General features: G+C 50.2%; 1 protein-coding gene across 1 annotated transcript in view; it reads right to left on the bottom strand.

Annotated features, from left to right (window-relative positions):
* LOC142263455 (uncharacterized) overlaps positions 1 to 16071 on the bottom strand; it is a 42585-nt gene extending 26514 nt beyond the window's left edge. Inside the window, exons 1-6 of the mRNA XM_075332229.1 lie at positions 16023 to 16071; positions 11675 to 11824; positions 11366 to 11545; positions 11160 to 11283; positions 10979 to 11076; positions 10691 to 10781 (exon numbers count right to left, since the gene is read on the bottom strand). Coding sequence (XP_075188344.1) covers positions 10691 to 10781; positions 10979 to 11076; positions 11160 to 11283; positions 11366 to 11389 — 337 coding nt within the window. The 5' untranslated portion in view covers positions 11390 to 11545; positions 11675 to 11824; positions 16023 to 16071. The remainder of the gene's footprint in view (positions 1 to 10690; positions 10782 to 10978; positions 11077 to 11159; positions 11284 to 11365; positions 11546 to 11674; positions 11825 to 16022) is intronic.
* Between the last annotated feature and the right edge of the window lie 457 nt (positions 16072 to 16528).

Raw genomic sequence — 16528 nt, forward strand, 5'->3', positions numbered from 1 at the left:
ACTTTGGGTGGAAAAAGCTGGAGATGTTGTTGAGGGAGCGATTCTATTGGAGTGGGATGCGGGAGTCTGTGGAGGCCTGGTGCCGAGAATGTGGTCCCTGTGCATTGAGAAGAAGGGACGAGGCCAGCCAGAAGGCCCCTTTTCGCCCAATCATTACGCATCAGCCGCTGGAGCTAGTCGCCCTCGACCACGTGAAGCTCACCCCTAGCCGAAGTGGGTACACCTACGCTCTTACCATTGTAGACCACTATTCAAGATTCATGGTGGTTGTCCCAGTCAAGGACCTGACCGGCCGTACCGCCGCTAGAGCATTCCAGGCCTATTTCTGTCGACCACATAGCGGTATTATACCCTTATTCACTGGATTTCACTTTATGTCTCCTATCCCTTCTCAGGTAAAAAATCCCTTATTACTCCATTCTCTTGTACTCTTTTTGGCCCATGGAATTTTGCCCTCTTATGTGACTTATATAATATGTTCTTCATATTTTTGGGCATATACACTTTATTGTATAGTTCTTATGATATGTCTCTTTTGGTTTCAATTAATGGACCCTCCTTTTTCTTGATGGCTGTCACAGGATAATCCATCAAGATCCCTATATTGAGAGAATTATCTGTTATATACCACATAGGTATTTTTTCTTTGTTGTATTTTCTATATATTATAATGAGTTGGCATATTATGGTACTAATACATGTATGTATATATTTTATTTCTTCCTTTGTCTAGTTGAATTTTGATGAAGGCTAAAATTGCCGAAACGTCAATTTCAATCAAAATAAATTCTAGTTTGAACACAAATTAATTGTTTCTTATGACTCAGAAGTGTGCCGGGATTTTTTTCTGCTATACATTGTTATTTTCCTGAGCACCTGCAGTGAGCCAGACCCTCTTGGACTTACCTGTCACCACTGACATTGAGCTCCGAAGGTCCACACGCCCCAACCTAGGTCGACCCCCGCTTAGGTACAGGGAAACTACCATTTAGGGGCATTATGCGTTGTAAATAAGAGACCGAATGATAAAAGTAATCAAACCGAAGTTTTACCTGATTGACACCGTGATTGATCCGGCCGTTGCCGGCAAGTAGTCCCCGTAGGGACCCTTTGCTACCGTTGCATGAGGAACTCTTCATGGACATGCCTGAGAACTTGCAGGGCACCCACGGACTTGTAGGATTGTAAATAGGTTGGGGCATGTTTCCGTTGCCGCCTCGGAGAGGCTGATTTGGAGGATGGGCCTGGAGGAAAGAGATGGCCCAGGCCTGCCACCACCGCAACCGGTGGTGATCCTCCGGGGGTCTGGGGTCCCCCATGGACGTGGGGTCCCCTGAAATGACCGTCGGGTGCGAGACACCGTACCCGTTCCCGCTCGGGCAGCCTGGATCTGGACTGGGGTCAAGGGGTGCTGCCCATTTTCTTAGGGGCAGCATCAGGGACAGGTTGCTTGGGTGGGAGAGCAGAAGCTGTCCGTTGTTAATAAAAATGTAAATATATTTGTTTTGCAACGTTTAAGTGACCTGCCTCCCGTATGGGAAAATTTAAGATGCATAAACTGTTGATGTTTTTATGTTTTTACAGTTGGCAAAATAAAACCGGTGATTGACGGGTAGTCCGCGGACGGTCTGCATTTAACCAAGGGGGAATGTGGCGCCCTGGACTAGCCAGGTCGTCACAGGTACTACAACATACACCCCCACCCCGAGACAGGCACATCAGCCAGACACAAAATCCTTGTTGCCTCCCTCTAGGGGCTGATGTCCACACCAGGTGGGATGGAGCCAGGCGGTTGGCCCCACCCATGGAGGAGTTCACAGTCCTGGAGGCGGGAAAAGGAAGGCAGATCAGTTAGGGAAGTGGAAGAATGAAGTGGTGAGAGAGGAGCAATCTGACCGTGTCCGGGTGTGTGGCCCGGGTACCAAGTGCAAGGTTGGCAGACAGTGGTGGCCGTCTGCAGGAGAGGCAGATCGACGCGGAACCGTAGGACCGGGGTCGGGCGGTGGCCTGCCGGTACCGAACCGGGGAGCGAAGTGAAGCCAGCACACACAGGCGGGGCCTACGGACCCCGACCAGGCTTGGAGCCGCCATTAGAGGTCAAATCCGTCAGTGACCGGAACCCCAGGGGTTTCCTAACAGTCAAGACCCGATTGAAGGCAACCGTCCAACCAGCAAAAAGGAAATACAGCTACCGCCACAGCTAGAGTTCAAAGGGCCAGAGCCTGCGGGCAAAAGGGCTCCTCCAGCACATATACACGCTGGGGAGCGGGTTACCGGTGGGAATCCATCGGGACCGAACATACACACAGGTGCAGGGAAAGGCAGCCACCACCAACCGTCCGGGAGAAACGACAGCAGCTGGCTGCGGGACCCGTCCATCCAGCCGTTTGGTTTACCAGAGACTTTGTGTACGTTTGTGGCTGAGTGAGTACTACCGTGCTGTCCGGCACCGCATTGCGCAGCCTAAGCGACCCTGCACCTTCCCGGCCCTGCCTCCCCATCACCTCACCGGGCCCCGGGACAACCAACCCCTACCCACGGAGGGGAAAACAACATCCCAGCTGCTCCCTGCAATCACTCCCGGGATCCCCGTCACCAGCAGCGGTAGTGCCTCAACCTCACCACAACCCGTGGGTGACGTCACAGACCAAATCCCCAAACCAAACAACCCCCCCTTTCACTCACGGGCGAGGAGCGCCGCTCGAGTCCCCGGATCCGGCCCGCCACTCGAGCCACCAAGCAGCCATCGCAGCAGCGCCGGACCCGAGCGTTAGCGAGCGCAGAGGCGGCGGCGCCCTCCCCGCCCGCGACAACTGGCACAGAGGAGAAGCATCCACGTAACGGATAGCCAGATAGGTGACCCTGGCTGCCGCATGAAGGATGGACTGTAGAGGAGAGAGTCTAGTTAGGGGAAGACTAATTAATAGAGAATTGCAGTAGTCAAGGCAGAAGTGGATCAGGGCCACAGTGAGGGTTTTTGTAGTTTCCATGGTAAGAAAGGGGCTGATTTTAGAGATGTTCTTGAGGTGCAAGCGAGAGGAGCGGGCAAGAGATTGTATACAGGGGGTGAAGGAGAGATCAGTGTCGAGCATAACCCCCAGACAGCGAACCTGCTGCCTAGGAGTTATCGTGGTACCACACACAGAGAGGGAGATGTCAGGTTTAGGGAGGTTAGAAGATGGAGGGAATAGAAGTAGGTCAGTTTTGGAAAGGTTAAGTTTCAAATATAGAGCAGACAAGCTGTTGGAAACTGCAGTGGGCAGAACAACAGGGTACCAAATTTGTGTCTGCGGGTCAAACCACTGCCATGTCACCTGTGCTACGTCCTTCATAATCTGCTGTCCATGAAACAGACTCATACTTCCTACTCACAAGCTGCGATTGAAGAGACATGTACTGCCCCGCGGGCTCGGCTGCGACCGCCGAACCGCTCGGATCCGTGCTCGTACTGCGGGTGGTGGCTCGAGCCTCTCACGGACCCGGGGGTCACGTCGCTCTGCAAGGGAGTTGGCGCTACACGCAGGGGATTCAGGTGGGGAGTCCCACGGCCAGGGCCGCGGTGGCTTGGTTTGGGGATGATAGTTCGTGACGCCACCCATGGGTTGTGGTGTGTTATAGACACCACCATTGCGGTGAAGGTATGGGGGCTCCCGGGAACGGTGTAGTGGCGCAGCTAAGTGTTGACCCCTCCGTGGGTAGGGGATGTTGGTCCCGGGGCCCGATAGGCGAGGGTCGGGGTGCAGGGTATGGTGTTGCGGTGCAGCGCGGTGCGGTGCCCGATGGCACTGGTGTACTCACTCTGACACAAGATACTGGAGTCGCTGGTAAACCAAACGGAGTGATGAACGGGGCCCGCAGCCGGCTGCAACTCTTCACAGATTAAGTTGGTGGTTTACGCCTTTCTCCTGCACCTCTGTGTGTAAACTTTGACTCCTATGCCTAGGCACCGGTAGGCCGCTCCCCGACTTGCATACGCCGTAGGAGCCCGTTTGCCCACAGACGCTGGCTCTTTGGATATCTGTCTTTGGCGGTGGCACCTATCCATACTGGTTGGGCTGTTGCCTTCAGTCGGGAGTTAGGTGGGAAAGGACCCTGAGGTCCAGACCGCAATCAGTTAATTTGACTAAGGTCCAGTAGTTTCTGGACTAGTTCAGGGTCTGAGTACCCTGCCTGGTGCTCCGGTATCCAGTTGGCTCCCCGGTTCGGTTCCGGCGGGCCACTACCCTGCCCCGGTCCCTTAAGGTTCCACTGGTCGCTTTCCCAGTCTCCTGCAGGCGGCCACCACTGTCTGCCTCCTTGCCAAAGGTGACTGGGCTCCGACCCAGCCACCGGAGTAGTCTATGGCAGGCCTGGTCACAGGTCTGCCCTTGGACTCAACCTTCCTCCTTCACTGTCAGAACTTGACTCTCTGTTTTCCCGCCTCCAGGCCTGTGAACTCCTCAGTGGGTGGAGCCAACCGCCTGACTCAACCCCCCCTGGTGTGGACATCAAACTTGGAGGGAGGTGACAAGGTTTTTAAGGTTGACTGGTGTTACCTAACTGGGAAGGGGTGTGGTGTTGTGTGTGACTACCTGGGACGACCTGTCTAGTCCAGGGCGTCACAGACACAGCAAACATCAACCACATCCACTTCCATGTCCCAGAAAAGTATCCAGTTTTCTGAGCCTGAGAGCTTAGAAAGGAAGCGTAAATACACAGCCACGCACCCACAGGTACAAAAACTCGCACATTGCCGAATTGATAGCCATGGATATGTGACGCCCTGGCAAAACCAGGTAGTCACAGAAAGAGTTAAACCTACTTGGTACCACCTGATCTCACACTGGTACAGTGCAGCAGCTGCACCTCCCCCCCCCAGTGTAACAAAAAGGAGCAGGAGGGGAGGAGCTGAGTCAGTGGGTGGAAGGAGGGAGAGGAGTGCAGACAGGGTTGTATCCCCTGTGCTGCAGGGGAAGTGGAGCCAGGAGAAAGTAGAACTCTTGGAGCTGAAGTGGAGAGTACGCTCAGGGGGACCTGTAATGGACCGGGGCAGGGTAGTGGCCCGCCGGTAGTGTGCACGGGACCCCGGACTTGTGCAAACAGAGGACTTCCCCCGTCCGAAACAGAGAAGGTGACTCTTAGCAAAACTGCAGGAGACAGAGAGAGGGCCCTGCTTCTTGTACCGGGTGTGGGATCCGAACACCCCCGTACCAAAGTCCTACAGACACCGGCAATTTCTGTTTAAGTACTGGACTCTGTGTTTCCTGACCCTACAGTCATGGCCAAAAGTTTTGAGAATGCTACAAATATTAATTTTTACAAAGTCTACTGCTTAAGTTTTTCTAATGGCAATTTGCATATACTCCAGAATGTCATAAAGAGTGATCAGCTTAACAGCAATTACTTGCAAAGTCAATATTGGCTAAGAAAATGAACTTTAACCCCCAAAACACATTTCAACATCATTGCATTCCTGCCTTAAAAGGAGCAGCTAACATTGTTTTAGTGATTATTCCATTAACACAGGTGTGGGTGTTGATGAGGACAGGGCTGGCGATCAATCAGTCATGATTAAGTAAGAATAACACCACTGGACACTTTAAAAGGAGGCTGGTGCTTGGCATCATTGTTTCTCTTCAGTTAACCATGGTTATCTCTAAAGAAACACGTGCAGCCATCATTGCTCTGCACAAAAATGGCCTAACAGGGAAGAGTATCGTAGGTACAAAGATTGTACCTCAGTCAACAATCTATCGCATCATCAAGAACTTCAAGGAGAGAGCTTCCATTGTTGCCAAAAAGGCTCCAGGGCGCCCAAGAAGGACCAGCAAACGCCAGGACCATATCTTAAAACTGTTTCAGCTGTGGGATCGGACTACCAGCAGTGCCGAGCTAGCTCAGCAATGGCAGCAGGCTGGTGTGAGTGCTTCTGCACGCACTGTGAGGCGGAGACTCTTTGAGCAAGGCCTGGTTTCAAGGAGGGCAGCAAAAAAGCCACTTCTCTCCAGAAAAAAACATCAGGGACCGACTGATATTCTGCAAAAGGTACAGGGAGTGGACTGCTGAGGACTGGGGTATAGTCATTTTCTCAGATGAATCCCCTTTTCGATTGTTTAGGACATCTGGAAAACAGCTTATTAGGAGAAGAAGAGGTGAGCGATACCACCAGTCTTGTCTCATGCCAACTGTTAAGCATCCTGAAACGATTCATGTGTGGGGTTGCTTCTCAGCCAAGGGAATCGGCTCACTCACAGTCTTGCCTAAAAACACAGCCATGAATAAAGAATGGTACCAGAATGTCCTCCAAGAGCAACTACTCCCAACTGTCCAAGAGCAGTTTGGCGCCCAACAATGCCTTTTCCAGCGTGATGGAGCACCTTGCCATAAAGCAAAGGTGATCACTAAATGGCTCATGGAACAAAACATAGAGATTTTGGGTCCATGGCCTGGAAACTCCCCAGATCTTAATCCCATTGAGAACTTGTGGGCAATCATCAAAAGATGGGTGGACAAACAAAAACCAACAAATTCTGGCAAAATGCAAGCATTGCTTATGCAAGAATGGACAGCTATCAATCAGGATTTGCTCCAGAAGTTGATTGAGAGCATGCCCGGGAGAATTGCAGAGGTCCTGAAGAAGAAGGGTCAACACTGCAAATATTGACTTGCTGCATTAACTCATTCTAACTGTCAATATAACCTTTTGGTACTCAAAATATGATTGCAATTATATTTCTGTATGTGATGTAAACATCAGACAAACACAATTAAATACCAGAGGGCAACAGATCATGTGAAAATATAATTTTAGTGTCATTCTCAAAACTTTTGGCCATGACTGTACATATGAAAGCAGCCTCATCCAACACCAGGACAACCAAACTGTGAGTTTCCTGCTCCCTGTAAACCCTGCCACCACCACAACTCCCACTGGGCCCCGGGGCATCCATCCCTACCCATGGAGGGTTAATAACATCCAACTGCCAGCTCAACGCCCCCGGGAGCCCCAACGGCAGCGGTGGTACCCCATTTAACACATACAGTGGGTGGCGTCACGTTCAAACTTTCCAAAATCCCATACACCATAACCCCCTTTTCAATTGAAATGACCGCGAGACCCCCGGGTCCGGAGACCCTCGAGCCACCCACAGAAGGTCCGGATCCGAGCGGCATCGGCTGCTGAGAGCGGGGTGGTACAGATATGTTGCTGATTAGGTTTGTGGGAACACAGTGTTTCCGTGATCTCTTGGCTGTGGCTGCCCCACGATACAGTGTTCCCAGCCGCCACTATTTTGCCCAGTGTTACACAAGCATGTGTTAAACAATCTCAACCGTACTCTGACCATTGTCGTAACCGGGAAGGTCCACCTAACAAAAGACATGTGGACAAGTTGTTGTGGACAGGGACGATACATATCTGTCACGGCACACTGGGTGAACCTGGTGGAGGCTGGGACAAAGTCGCAAACTGGAACATCACACATCCTACCCACGCCAAGAATAATGGGCCCAACTCCTATCTGGGTTTCTGCCTCATCATATGCCACTTCCTGTCTCTCCTCCTCCTCCTGCTACACACCCTCTGCTGAATTACACTCCCCATCACTGCCAAGCAGGGAGCTGTGCAGCAACACATCGTCTAAGCGCCAACACGCTCTGCTGAAGCTGATCTGTTTAGGTGAGAAACCACACACTGCAGCAGAGCTGTGGCAAGGTGTAAAAGAACAAACTGTACAGTAGCTCTCCATGCTTCACCTCCAACCTGGTCTGGTTGTCTGTGATAATGGGCGTAATCTCGTGGTGGCTTTAAAGGTCGGCAAGCTAATACACGTGCCATGCATGTCTCACGTGCTGAACCTAGTTGTTCAGAAATTTCTCAAAACATATCCTGACTTGCCATACCTTCTTGAGAAGGTAAAAAACAAAACAAAAAAGTGAGCCGGAGTATGAGTTGGTGTACATGCAACTTGTAAGCTCTGATTCCCTTGAGAAGTTGTACTGTATTAGTGCCCATTTCTGCCATTCCTCTACCGCTTTTTTCTGGTCTAACAGTGCTGCAAAAGCGCTTTAATTTGCCAAGCCACTGACTCATGTGTGACCTGCCCACCACACAACAACTGTGGAGTGTGTGTGGATGGCTGACATTTGTGAGGTTCTTGAGAACTTTGAGTACTGCACCAAGCTCGTGAGCCGTGATCAGGCTATTATCAGCTTAACCATCCCGCTGCTGTGTCTGTTGAAGCAATCACTGCATAATTTCAAAGAGGAAGATTTGAGTGCCCAGCATGTGGCTATGGAGCCAGATTTCCCAGTGGGTGATACTACCCAGCCCAGCCAATTTTCTGAGGCAACATTGGGTGATGAGGAGGAAGAGGACTTGTTTTTCTGTGCTACCGACGTGATTCCCAATGCTACTGAGGGAACTCTCAACCCCAGCATTATGTCTGTCCAACATGGATGGGCTGGAGAGGAGGAGGAGTAGGTGAGTCAATATGAGGAGAGGATGGGTATTGTTCCTCCTTTTTGGGACACAGAACATTTGCCTGTTTGCAGCTTGACCCACATGGCACAGTTCATGTGCAAAGGCCACATTCGCTAGTGATCACACCCGCCCCAGTTGTGCGTGCATCACGGGCAAATCGCTGCCCATGGCGAACAATATTGCTAGTACGCGTCACAGGCACATACCTTCCTAACGATGTCGCTGTGGCCGGCGAACAAACTCTTTTCTAAGGGAGGTTCGTGCGGCGTCACAGTGACGTTACACAGCGGGCCACCAATAGAAGCGGAGGGGCGGAGAGCAGCCGCATTAACGTCACTCCCACCTCGTTGCCGGAGGACGCAGGAACGCTGTTGTTCGTCGTTCTCGGGTGTCACACGTAGCGATGTGTGCTGCCTCAGGAACAACGAACAACCTGCGTCCAAAATGAGCAACGATATTTGGGAATTGAACGACGTGTCAACAAGCAACAATTTTTGCCGTTTTTCGGATTGTTAGTGGTCGCTCAGAGGTGTCAAACGCAACGACGTCACTAACGACGCCGGATGTGTGTCACGAGTTCCGTGAACCCAGCGATATCTCGTTAGCGATGTTGTTGTGTGTAAAGCGGCCTTTAGTGTCTGTGGCAAGACCCTCGCATGATACACATTTTATCCTACATCCTAGATTGGCCACCATTCTGAAACTAAGGTACAAAGAGAAATTTCCTTCTCTCCTTTTGGAGTCACCAGAGGGTTGCACAATGGAAGCCTTCAAGGGAGTCATTGTAGATCAGTTGTCCTCTGCCTTTGACACAGTGGACCACTCCCTCCTATTACACATTCTGTCATCTCTGGGCATCACAGACTTGGCCCTATCTTGGATCTCTTCATAACTAACCAACCGAACTTTCTGCGTCTCCCACCAGTTCCTCATCTTGCCCTCTGTCGGTGTCCCCCAAGGTTCAGTTCTTGGACCCCTGCTGTTCTCCATCTACCCCTTCGGCCTGGGACAGCTCAGAGTTACACGGCTTTCGATATGATCTCTATGCCGATGATACGCAGATCTACCTCTCTGGACCTGACATCACATCCTTACTAACCAGAATCCCACAATGTCTGTCTGCTATTTCATCCTTTTTCCCTGCTCGATTTCTAAAGCTTAACATGAATAAAACAGAATTCATTATCTTTTCTCCTCCTCACTCAACCCATCTAACAAGCCTATCCATCAAAGTTGATGGCTGCTCACTCTCCCAAGTCTCACAAGCTTGTTGCCTCGGAGTAACCCTCGACTCAGCTCTATCCTTCAAGCCACACATCCAAGCCCTCTTTACCTCATGCCGACTATAACTCAAAAATATTTCCTTAATCAAGAATCATCAAATACATTAGTGCATGCCCTCATCATCTCCTGCATCGACTACTGCAACCTCCTGCTTTCTAGACTCCCTTCCAACACTCTTGCACCCCTTTAATCTATCCTACACTCTGCGGCCCGATTAATCCACCTCTCCCCTCGTTATGCCCCAGCCTCTCCTCTCTGCCATTCCCTTCACTCGCTTCCCATTGCCGAAAGACTCCAGTTCAAAACACTAACCATGATATACAAAGCCATTCACAACCTGTGTCCTCCTTACATCTGTGCCTTAGTCGCCCGGTACCTACCTGCACACAACCTCAGATACGCACAAGATCTCCTTCTCTTCTCCCCTCTTATCTCCTTTTCCCACAATTGCATACAAGATTTCTCCTGCACCTCCCTCATACTCTGGAATGCTCTACCCTATCATATCAGACTCTCGCCTACCATGGAGCGCTTCAAAAGGAACCTGAAGACCCACCTCTTCTGACAAGCCTACAATAATCCTCAGTCCAGTACACCACTGCGCAACCAGCTCTACCCTCACCTACTGTATCCTCACCCATTCCCTGTAGACTGTGAGCCCTCGCGGGCAGGGTCTTCTCTCCTCCTGTACCAGTCTGTTATTTAATGTTCATGATTGTTGTACTTGTTTTTTATGTATACTCTTTTCACTTGTAAAGCGCCATGGAATAAATGGCGTTATAATAATAAAAAATAAATAATTTATGTATGAGATAGCCAAGATGATTGTTTATAAAATGATGGTCGTCTCCCGTTCAAGGTGATGGTGAGATATGGAGAATGAAAGTCAAAAGATCAAAACATTGTTATCCTTTTACTCATCAGTTTATAGAGACCACTACTCACCTGCACGGTCATCTGTAAGAATCTCCTCTTTACTCCGCTCATCACCCCTCACATATGTCTCTGTAGTATTAATATGGGGCAGATCTTCACCCTGAAACAAATATTGTAAAAGTCACAGAGAGATGGAGAAGTCCCATCTATGATCAGCTCTAATCCTGCCATCTCCACCGCTCTCATTACACAAGTATAACACATATAATACTGGAGGATAAAACAAGACTGAGCACAAGACCTTCACAGCCGTCCACACATCATAGGGAGATTTCATGGCACCTTCTCTCCATCTACCTGATGATCCTGAGGAACATCGGGATCTTCTTGTTTACAGTCCTGTGGGAGAAGAGGACGGGGACATCTCTCTGGTGTTGTCCTCTTACTGGATAGACCTGGAGGAGACACATACAGGGACTGAATTCATTCCTTACATACAGATAATTATAGGCCGTGTGTATTTAGTCCTGTCTATTACCTGGTGATGTGAGGGGCTGGGGAACCTCCATCATGACGTCCTTGTACAGATCTTTGTGTCCTTCTAAATACTCCCACTCCTCCATGGAGAAATAGACGGTGACGTCCTGACACCTTATAGGAACCTGACACATACAATGATACCGTCACCCCCCGATCCCTTCATAGCGTTACTGTATAATGTCCCAGCATTCCCAGCAGTGTCACCTCTCCAGTCAGCAGCTCAATCATCTTGTAGGTGAGTTCTAGGATCTTCTGCTCATTGATGTCCTCATGTATCGGGGGGTGAAGTGGAGGCCCCGTGATTGGGCTCAGGGGTCTTCCCCATCCCTCAGACACAGGGGCCTGACAGCGCTCACTAGAGGTCTTCTTCACTACTGTGTAATCCTGGTTATGGAGAGACACAGTAATAAATCTCACTCCAGACATTTCCAGAGTCCTCACCTCTCCAGTTCTGTCCATCTCTTATTCCCATAGATAAGAATGATGTAATGTGACGTCATCAGAATCTCTCACCTCTCCAGTAAGCCGGAAGAGGATCTATAGGGTGAGGTGTAATATCCTCTCCTCCATCTTGTCCCTGTCCATATCCATCCTTCACGGGGCAATCAGGAGAATTCTCTTCTATAGAAGATCTCCACTGAGAGGATCCGATATTGTAGGGACCTGAATGTGAAGGAGATGACGATGTAACATCATAGAGAATCCGCTGTAATAATACAATTACTGGAGATAATAAGGGGAAACATATAATGAGAACATTCTGGGGGAACATTATACTGTGTGGGGGCAGAAAGGGGCCGAGGACTGAGGGCAGAAAGGGGCCGAGGACCGAGGGCAGAAAGGGGCCGAGGACTGAGGGCAGAAAGGGGCCGAGGACTGAGGGCAGACGGGTTTCCTCACTTCCAGCCTCTCATAGTTGGGGCGTTTGTATCTATCAAAGGAAAAGGAACAAAAACCTCACAATTCATAGAAATCAGGAAGAGAAAAACACCAAGAAAGTCTCAGAACTGAAGGGGTTAATGCCGCCTGCCCCAGTAATGGGGAATCTCCACACACCTCCACCTGCAGAGCCGCACACTAGATATATAATACCTTGCACCTACCTCCACCTGCAGAGCCGCACACTAGATATATAATACCCTGCACCTACCTCCACCTGCAGAGCCGCACACTAGATATATAATACCCTGCACCTACCTCCACCTGCAGAGCCGCACACTAGATATATAATACCCTGCACCTACCTCCTCCTGCAGAGCCGCACACTAGATATATAATACCCTGCACCTACCTCCACCTGCAGAGCCGCACACTAGATATATAATACCCTGCACCTACCTCCACCTGCAGAGCCGCACACAGATATATAATAACCTGCACCTACCTCCACCTGCAGAGCCGCACACTAGATATATAATACCCTGCACCTACCTCCACCTGCAGAGCCGCACACTAGATATATAATACCCTGCACCTACCTCCACCTGCAGAGCCGCACACTAGATATATAATACCCTGCACCTACCTCCACCTGCAGAGCCGCACACTAGATATATAATACCCTGCACCTACCTCCACCTGCAGAGCCGCACACTAGATATATAATACCCTGCACCTACCTCCACCTGCAGAGCCGCACACTAGATATATAATACCCTGCACCTACCTCCACCTGCAGAGCCGCACACTAGATATATAATACCCTGCACCTACCTCCACCTGCAGAGCCGCACACTAGATATATAATACCCTGCACCTACCTCCACCTGCAGAGCCGCACACTAGATATATAATAACCTGCACCTACCTCCACCTGCAGAGCCGCACACTAGATATATAATACCCTGCACCTACCTCCTCCTGCAGAGCCGCACACTAGATATATAATACCCTGCACCTACCTCCACCTGCAGAGCCGCACACTAGATATATAATACCCTGCACCTACCTCCACCTGCAGAGCCGCACACTAGATATATAATACCCTGCACCTACCTCCACCTGCAGAGCCGCACACCAGATATATAATACCCTGCACCTACCTCCACCTGCAGAGCCGCACACTAGATATATAATACCCTGCACCTACCTCCACCTGCAGAGCCGCACACTAGATATATAATACCCTGCACCTACCTCCACCTGCAGAGCCGCACACTAGATATATAATACCCTGCACCTACCTCCACCTGCAGAGCCGCACACTAGATATATAATACACTGCACCTACCTCCACCTGCAGAGCCGCACACTAGATATATAATACCCTGCACCTACCTCCACCTGCAGAGCCGCACACTAGATATATAATACCCTGCACCTACCTCCACCTGCAGAGCCGCACACTAGATATATAATACCCTGCACCTACCTCCACCTGCAGAGCCGCACACTAGATATATAATACCCTGCACCTGCCTCCACCTGCAGAGCCGCACACTAGATATATAATACCCTGCACCTGCCTCCTCCTGCAGAGCCGCACACTAGATATATAATACCCTGCACCTACCTCCACCTGCAGAGCCGCACACTAGATATATAATACCCTGCACCTACCTCCACCTGCAGAGCCGCACACTAGATATATAATACCCTGCACCTACCTCCTCCTGCAGAGCCGCACACTAGATATATAATACCCTGCACCTACCTCCTCCTGCAGAGCCGCACACTAGATATATAATACCCTGCACCCACCTCCTCCTGCAGAGCCGCACACTAGATATATAATACCTGCACCTACCTCCACCTGCAGAGCCGCACACTAGATATATAATACCCTGCACCTACCTCCACCTGCAGAGCCGCACACTAGATATATAATACCCTGCACCTACCTCCACCTGCAGAGCCGCACACTAGATATATAATACCCTGCACCTACCTCCACCTGCAGAGCCGCACACTAGATATATAATACCCTGCACCTACCTCCACCTGCAGAGCCGCACACTAGATATATAATAACCTGCACCTACCTCCTCCTGCAGAGCCGCACACTAGATATATAATACCCTGCACCTACCTCCACCTGCAGAGCCGCACACTAGATATATAATACCCTGCACCTACCTCCACCTGCAGAGCCGCACACTAGATATATAATACCCTGCACCTACCTCCACCTGCAGAGCCGCACACTAGATATATAATACCCCGCACCTACCTCCACCTGCAGAGCCGCACACTAGATATATAATACCCCGCACCTACCTCCACCTGCAGAGCCGCACACTAGATATATAATACCCTGCACCTACCTCCACCTGCAGAGCCGCACACTAGATATATAATAACCTGCACCTACCTCCACCTGCAGAGCCGCACACTAGATATATAATACCCTGCACCTACCTCCACCTGCAGAGCCGCACACTAGATATATAATACCCTGCACCTACCTCCACCTGCAGAGCCGCACACTAGATATATAATACCCTGCACCTACCTCCACCTGCAGAGCCGCACACTAGATATATAATCCCCTGCACCTACCTCCACCTGCAGAGCCGCACACTAGATATATAATACCCTGCACCTACCTCCACCTGCAGAGCCGCACACTAGATATATAATAACCTGCACCTACCTCCACCTGCAGAGCCGCACACTAGATATATAATACCCTGCACCTACCTCCACCTGCAGAGCCGCACACTAGATATATAATAACCTGCACCTACCTCCACCTGCAGAGCCGCACACTAGATATATAATACCCTGCACCTACCTCCACCTGCAGAGCCGCACACTAGATATATAATACCCTGCACCTACCTCCACCTGCAGAGCCGCACACTAGATATATAATAACCTGCACCTACCTCCACCTGCAGAGCCGCACACTAGATATATAATACCCTGCACCTACCTCCACCTGCAGAGCCGCACACTAGATATATAATACCCTGCACCTACCTCCACCTGCAGAGCCGCACACTAGATATATAATACCCTGCACCTACCTCCACCTGCAGAGCCGCACACTAGATATATAATACCCTGCACCTACCTCCACCTGCAGAGCCGCACACTAGATATATAATACCCTGCACCTACCTCCACCTGCAGAGCCGCACACTAGATATATAATACCCTGCACCTACCTCCACCTGCAGAGCCGCACACTAGATATATAATACCCTGCACCTACCTCCACCTGCAGAGCCGCACACTAGATATATAATACCCTGCACCTACCTCCTCCTGCAGAGCCGCACACTAGATATATAATACCCTGCACCTACCTCCACCTGCAGAGCCGCACACTAGATATATAATACCCTGCACCTACCTCCACCTGCAGAGCCGCACACTAGATATATAATACCCTGCACCTACCTCCACCTGCAGAGCCGCACACTAGATATATAATACCCTGCACCTACCTCCACCTGCAGAGCCGCACACTAGATATATAATACCCTGCACCTACCTCCACCTGCAGAGCCGCACACTAGATATATAATAACCTGCACCTACCTCCACCTGCAGAGCCGCACACTAGATATATAATACCCTGCACCTACCTCCACCTGCAGAGCCGCACACTAGATATATAATACCCTGCACCTACCTCCACCTGCAGAGCCGCACACTAGATATATAATACCCTGCACCTACCTCCACCTGCAGAGCCGCACACTAGATATATAATACCCTGCACCTACCTCCACCTGCAGAGCCGCACACTAGATATATAATACCCTGCACCTACCTCCACCTGCAGAGCCGCACACTAGATATATAATACCCTGCACCTACCTCCTCCTGCAGAGCCGCACACTAGATATATAATACCCTGCACCTACCTCCACCTGCAGAGCCGCACACTAGATATATAATACCCTGCACCTACCTCCACCTGCAGAGCCGCACACTAGATATATGGCTGCTCTGTGCTTACAGGACCTGTGATGATGTCACATGGAGGGGAGGAGTCAGGGGTCACATGATCAGCTCAGTATACTCCTATATTGGCATGCACACACACTGGATGAGGTGCGGTGTCAGTGGACGGTTATAGTAAACCACTGTTGCGTATGTATGTGACCCCTGTTGCGTATGTATGTGACCCGTAGATACTCATTTCAATCTTTGCTAAATTGAATTCTTTATTGATAAGTTCAGGTGAGGAGACGATTTGTTGAGCGACTTTAGAAGAAAAACGTTTGGACCTGATCGGTCTTGATCACAATTCGCTGAAAGTGTGTGTACGATGTATATGGAGCAGAGCCGCATGTGTACGATGTGTACAGAACAGTGCCATGTGTGTACGATGTCTACGTAGTGGAGCTGTGTATGTAACGGAGCCGTGTGTGCATGACATGTATGTAGCAAAACCATGTGTGCACAACATATATG

This window comes from Anomaloglossus baeobatrachus, unplaced genomic scaffold (genome assembly GCF_048569485.1).
Source record: "Anomaloglossus baeobatrachus isolate aAnoBae1 unplaced genomic scaffold, aAnoBae1.hap1 Scaffold_259, whole genome shotgun sequence".
NCBI lineage: Eukaryota > Metazoa > Chordata > Amphibia > Anura > Aromobatidae > Anomaloglossus > Anomaloglossus baeobatrachus.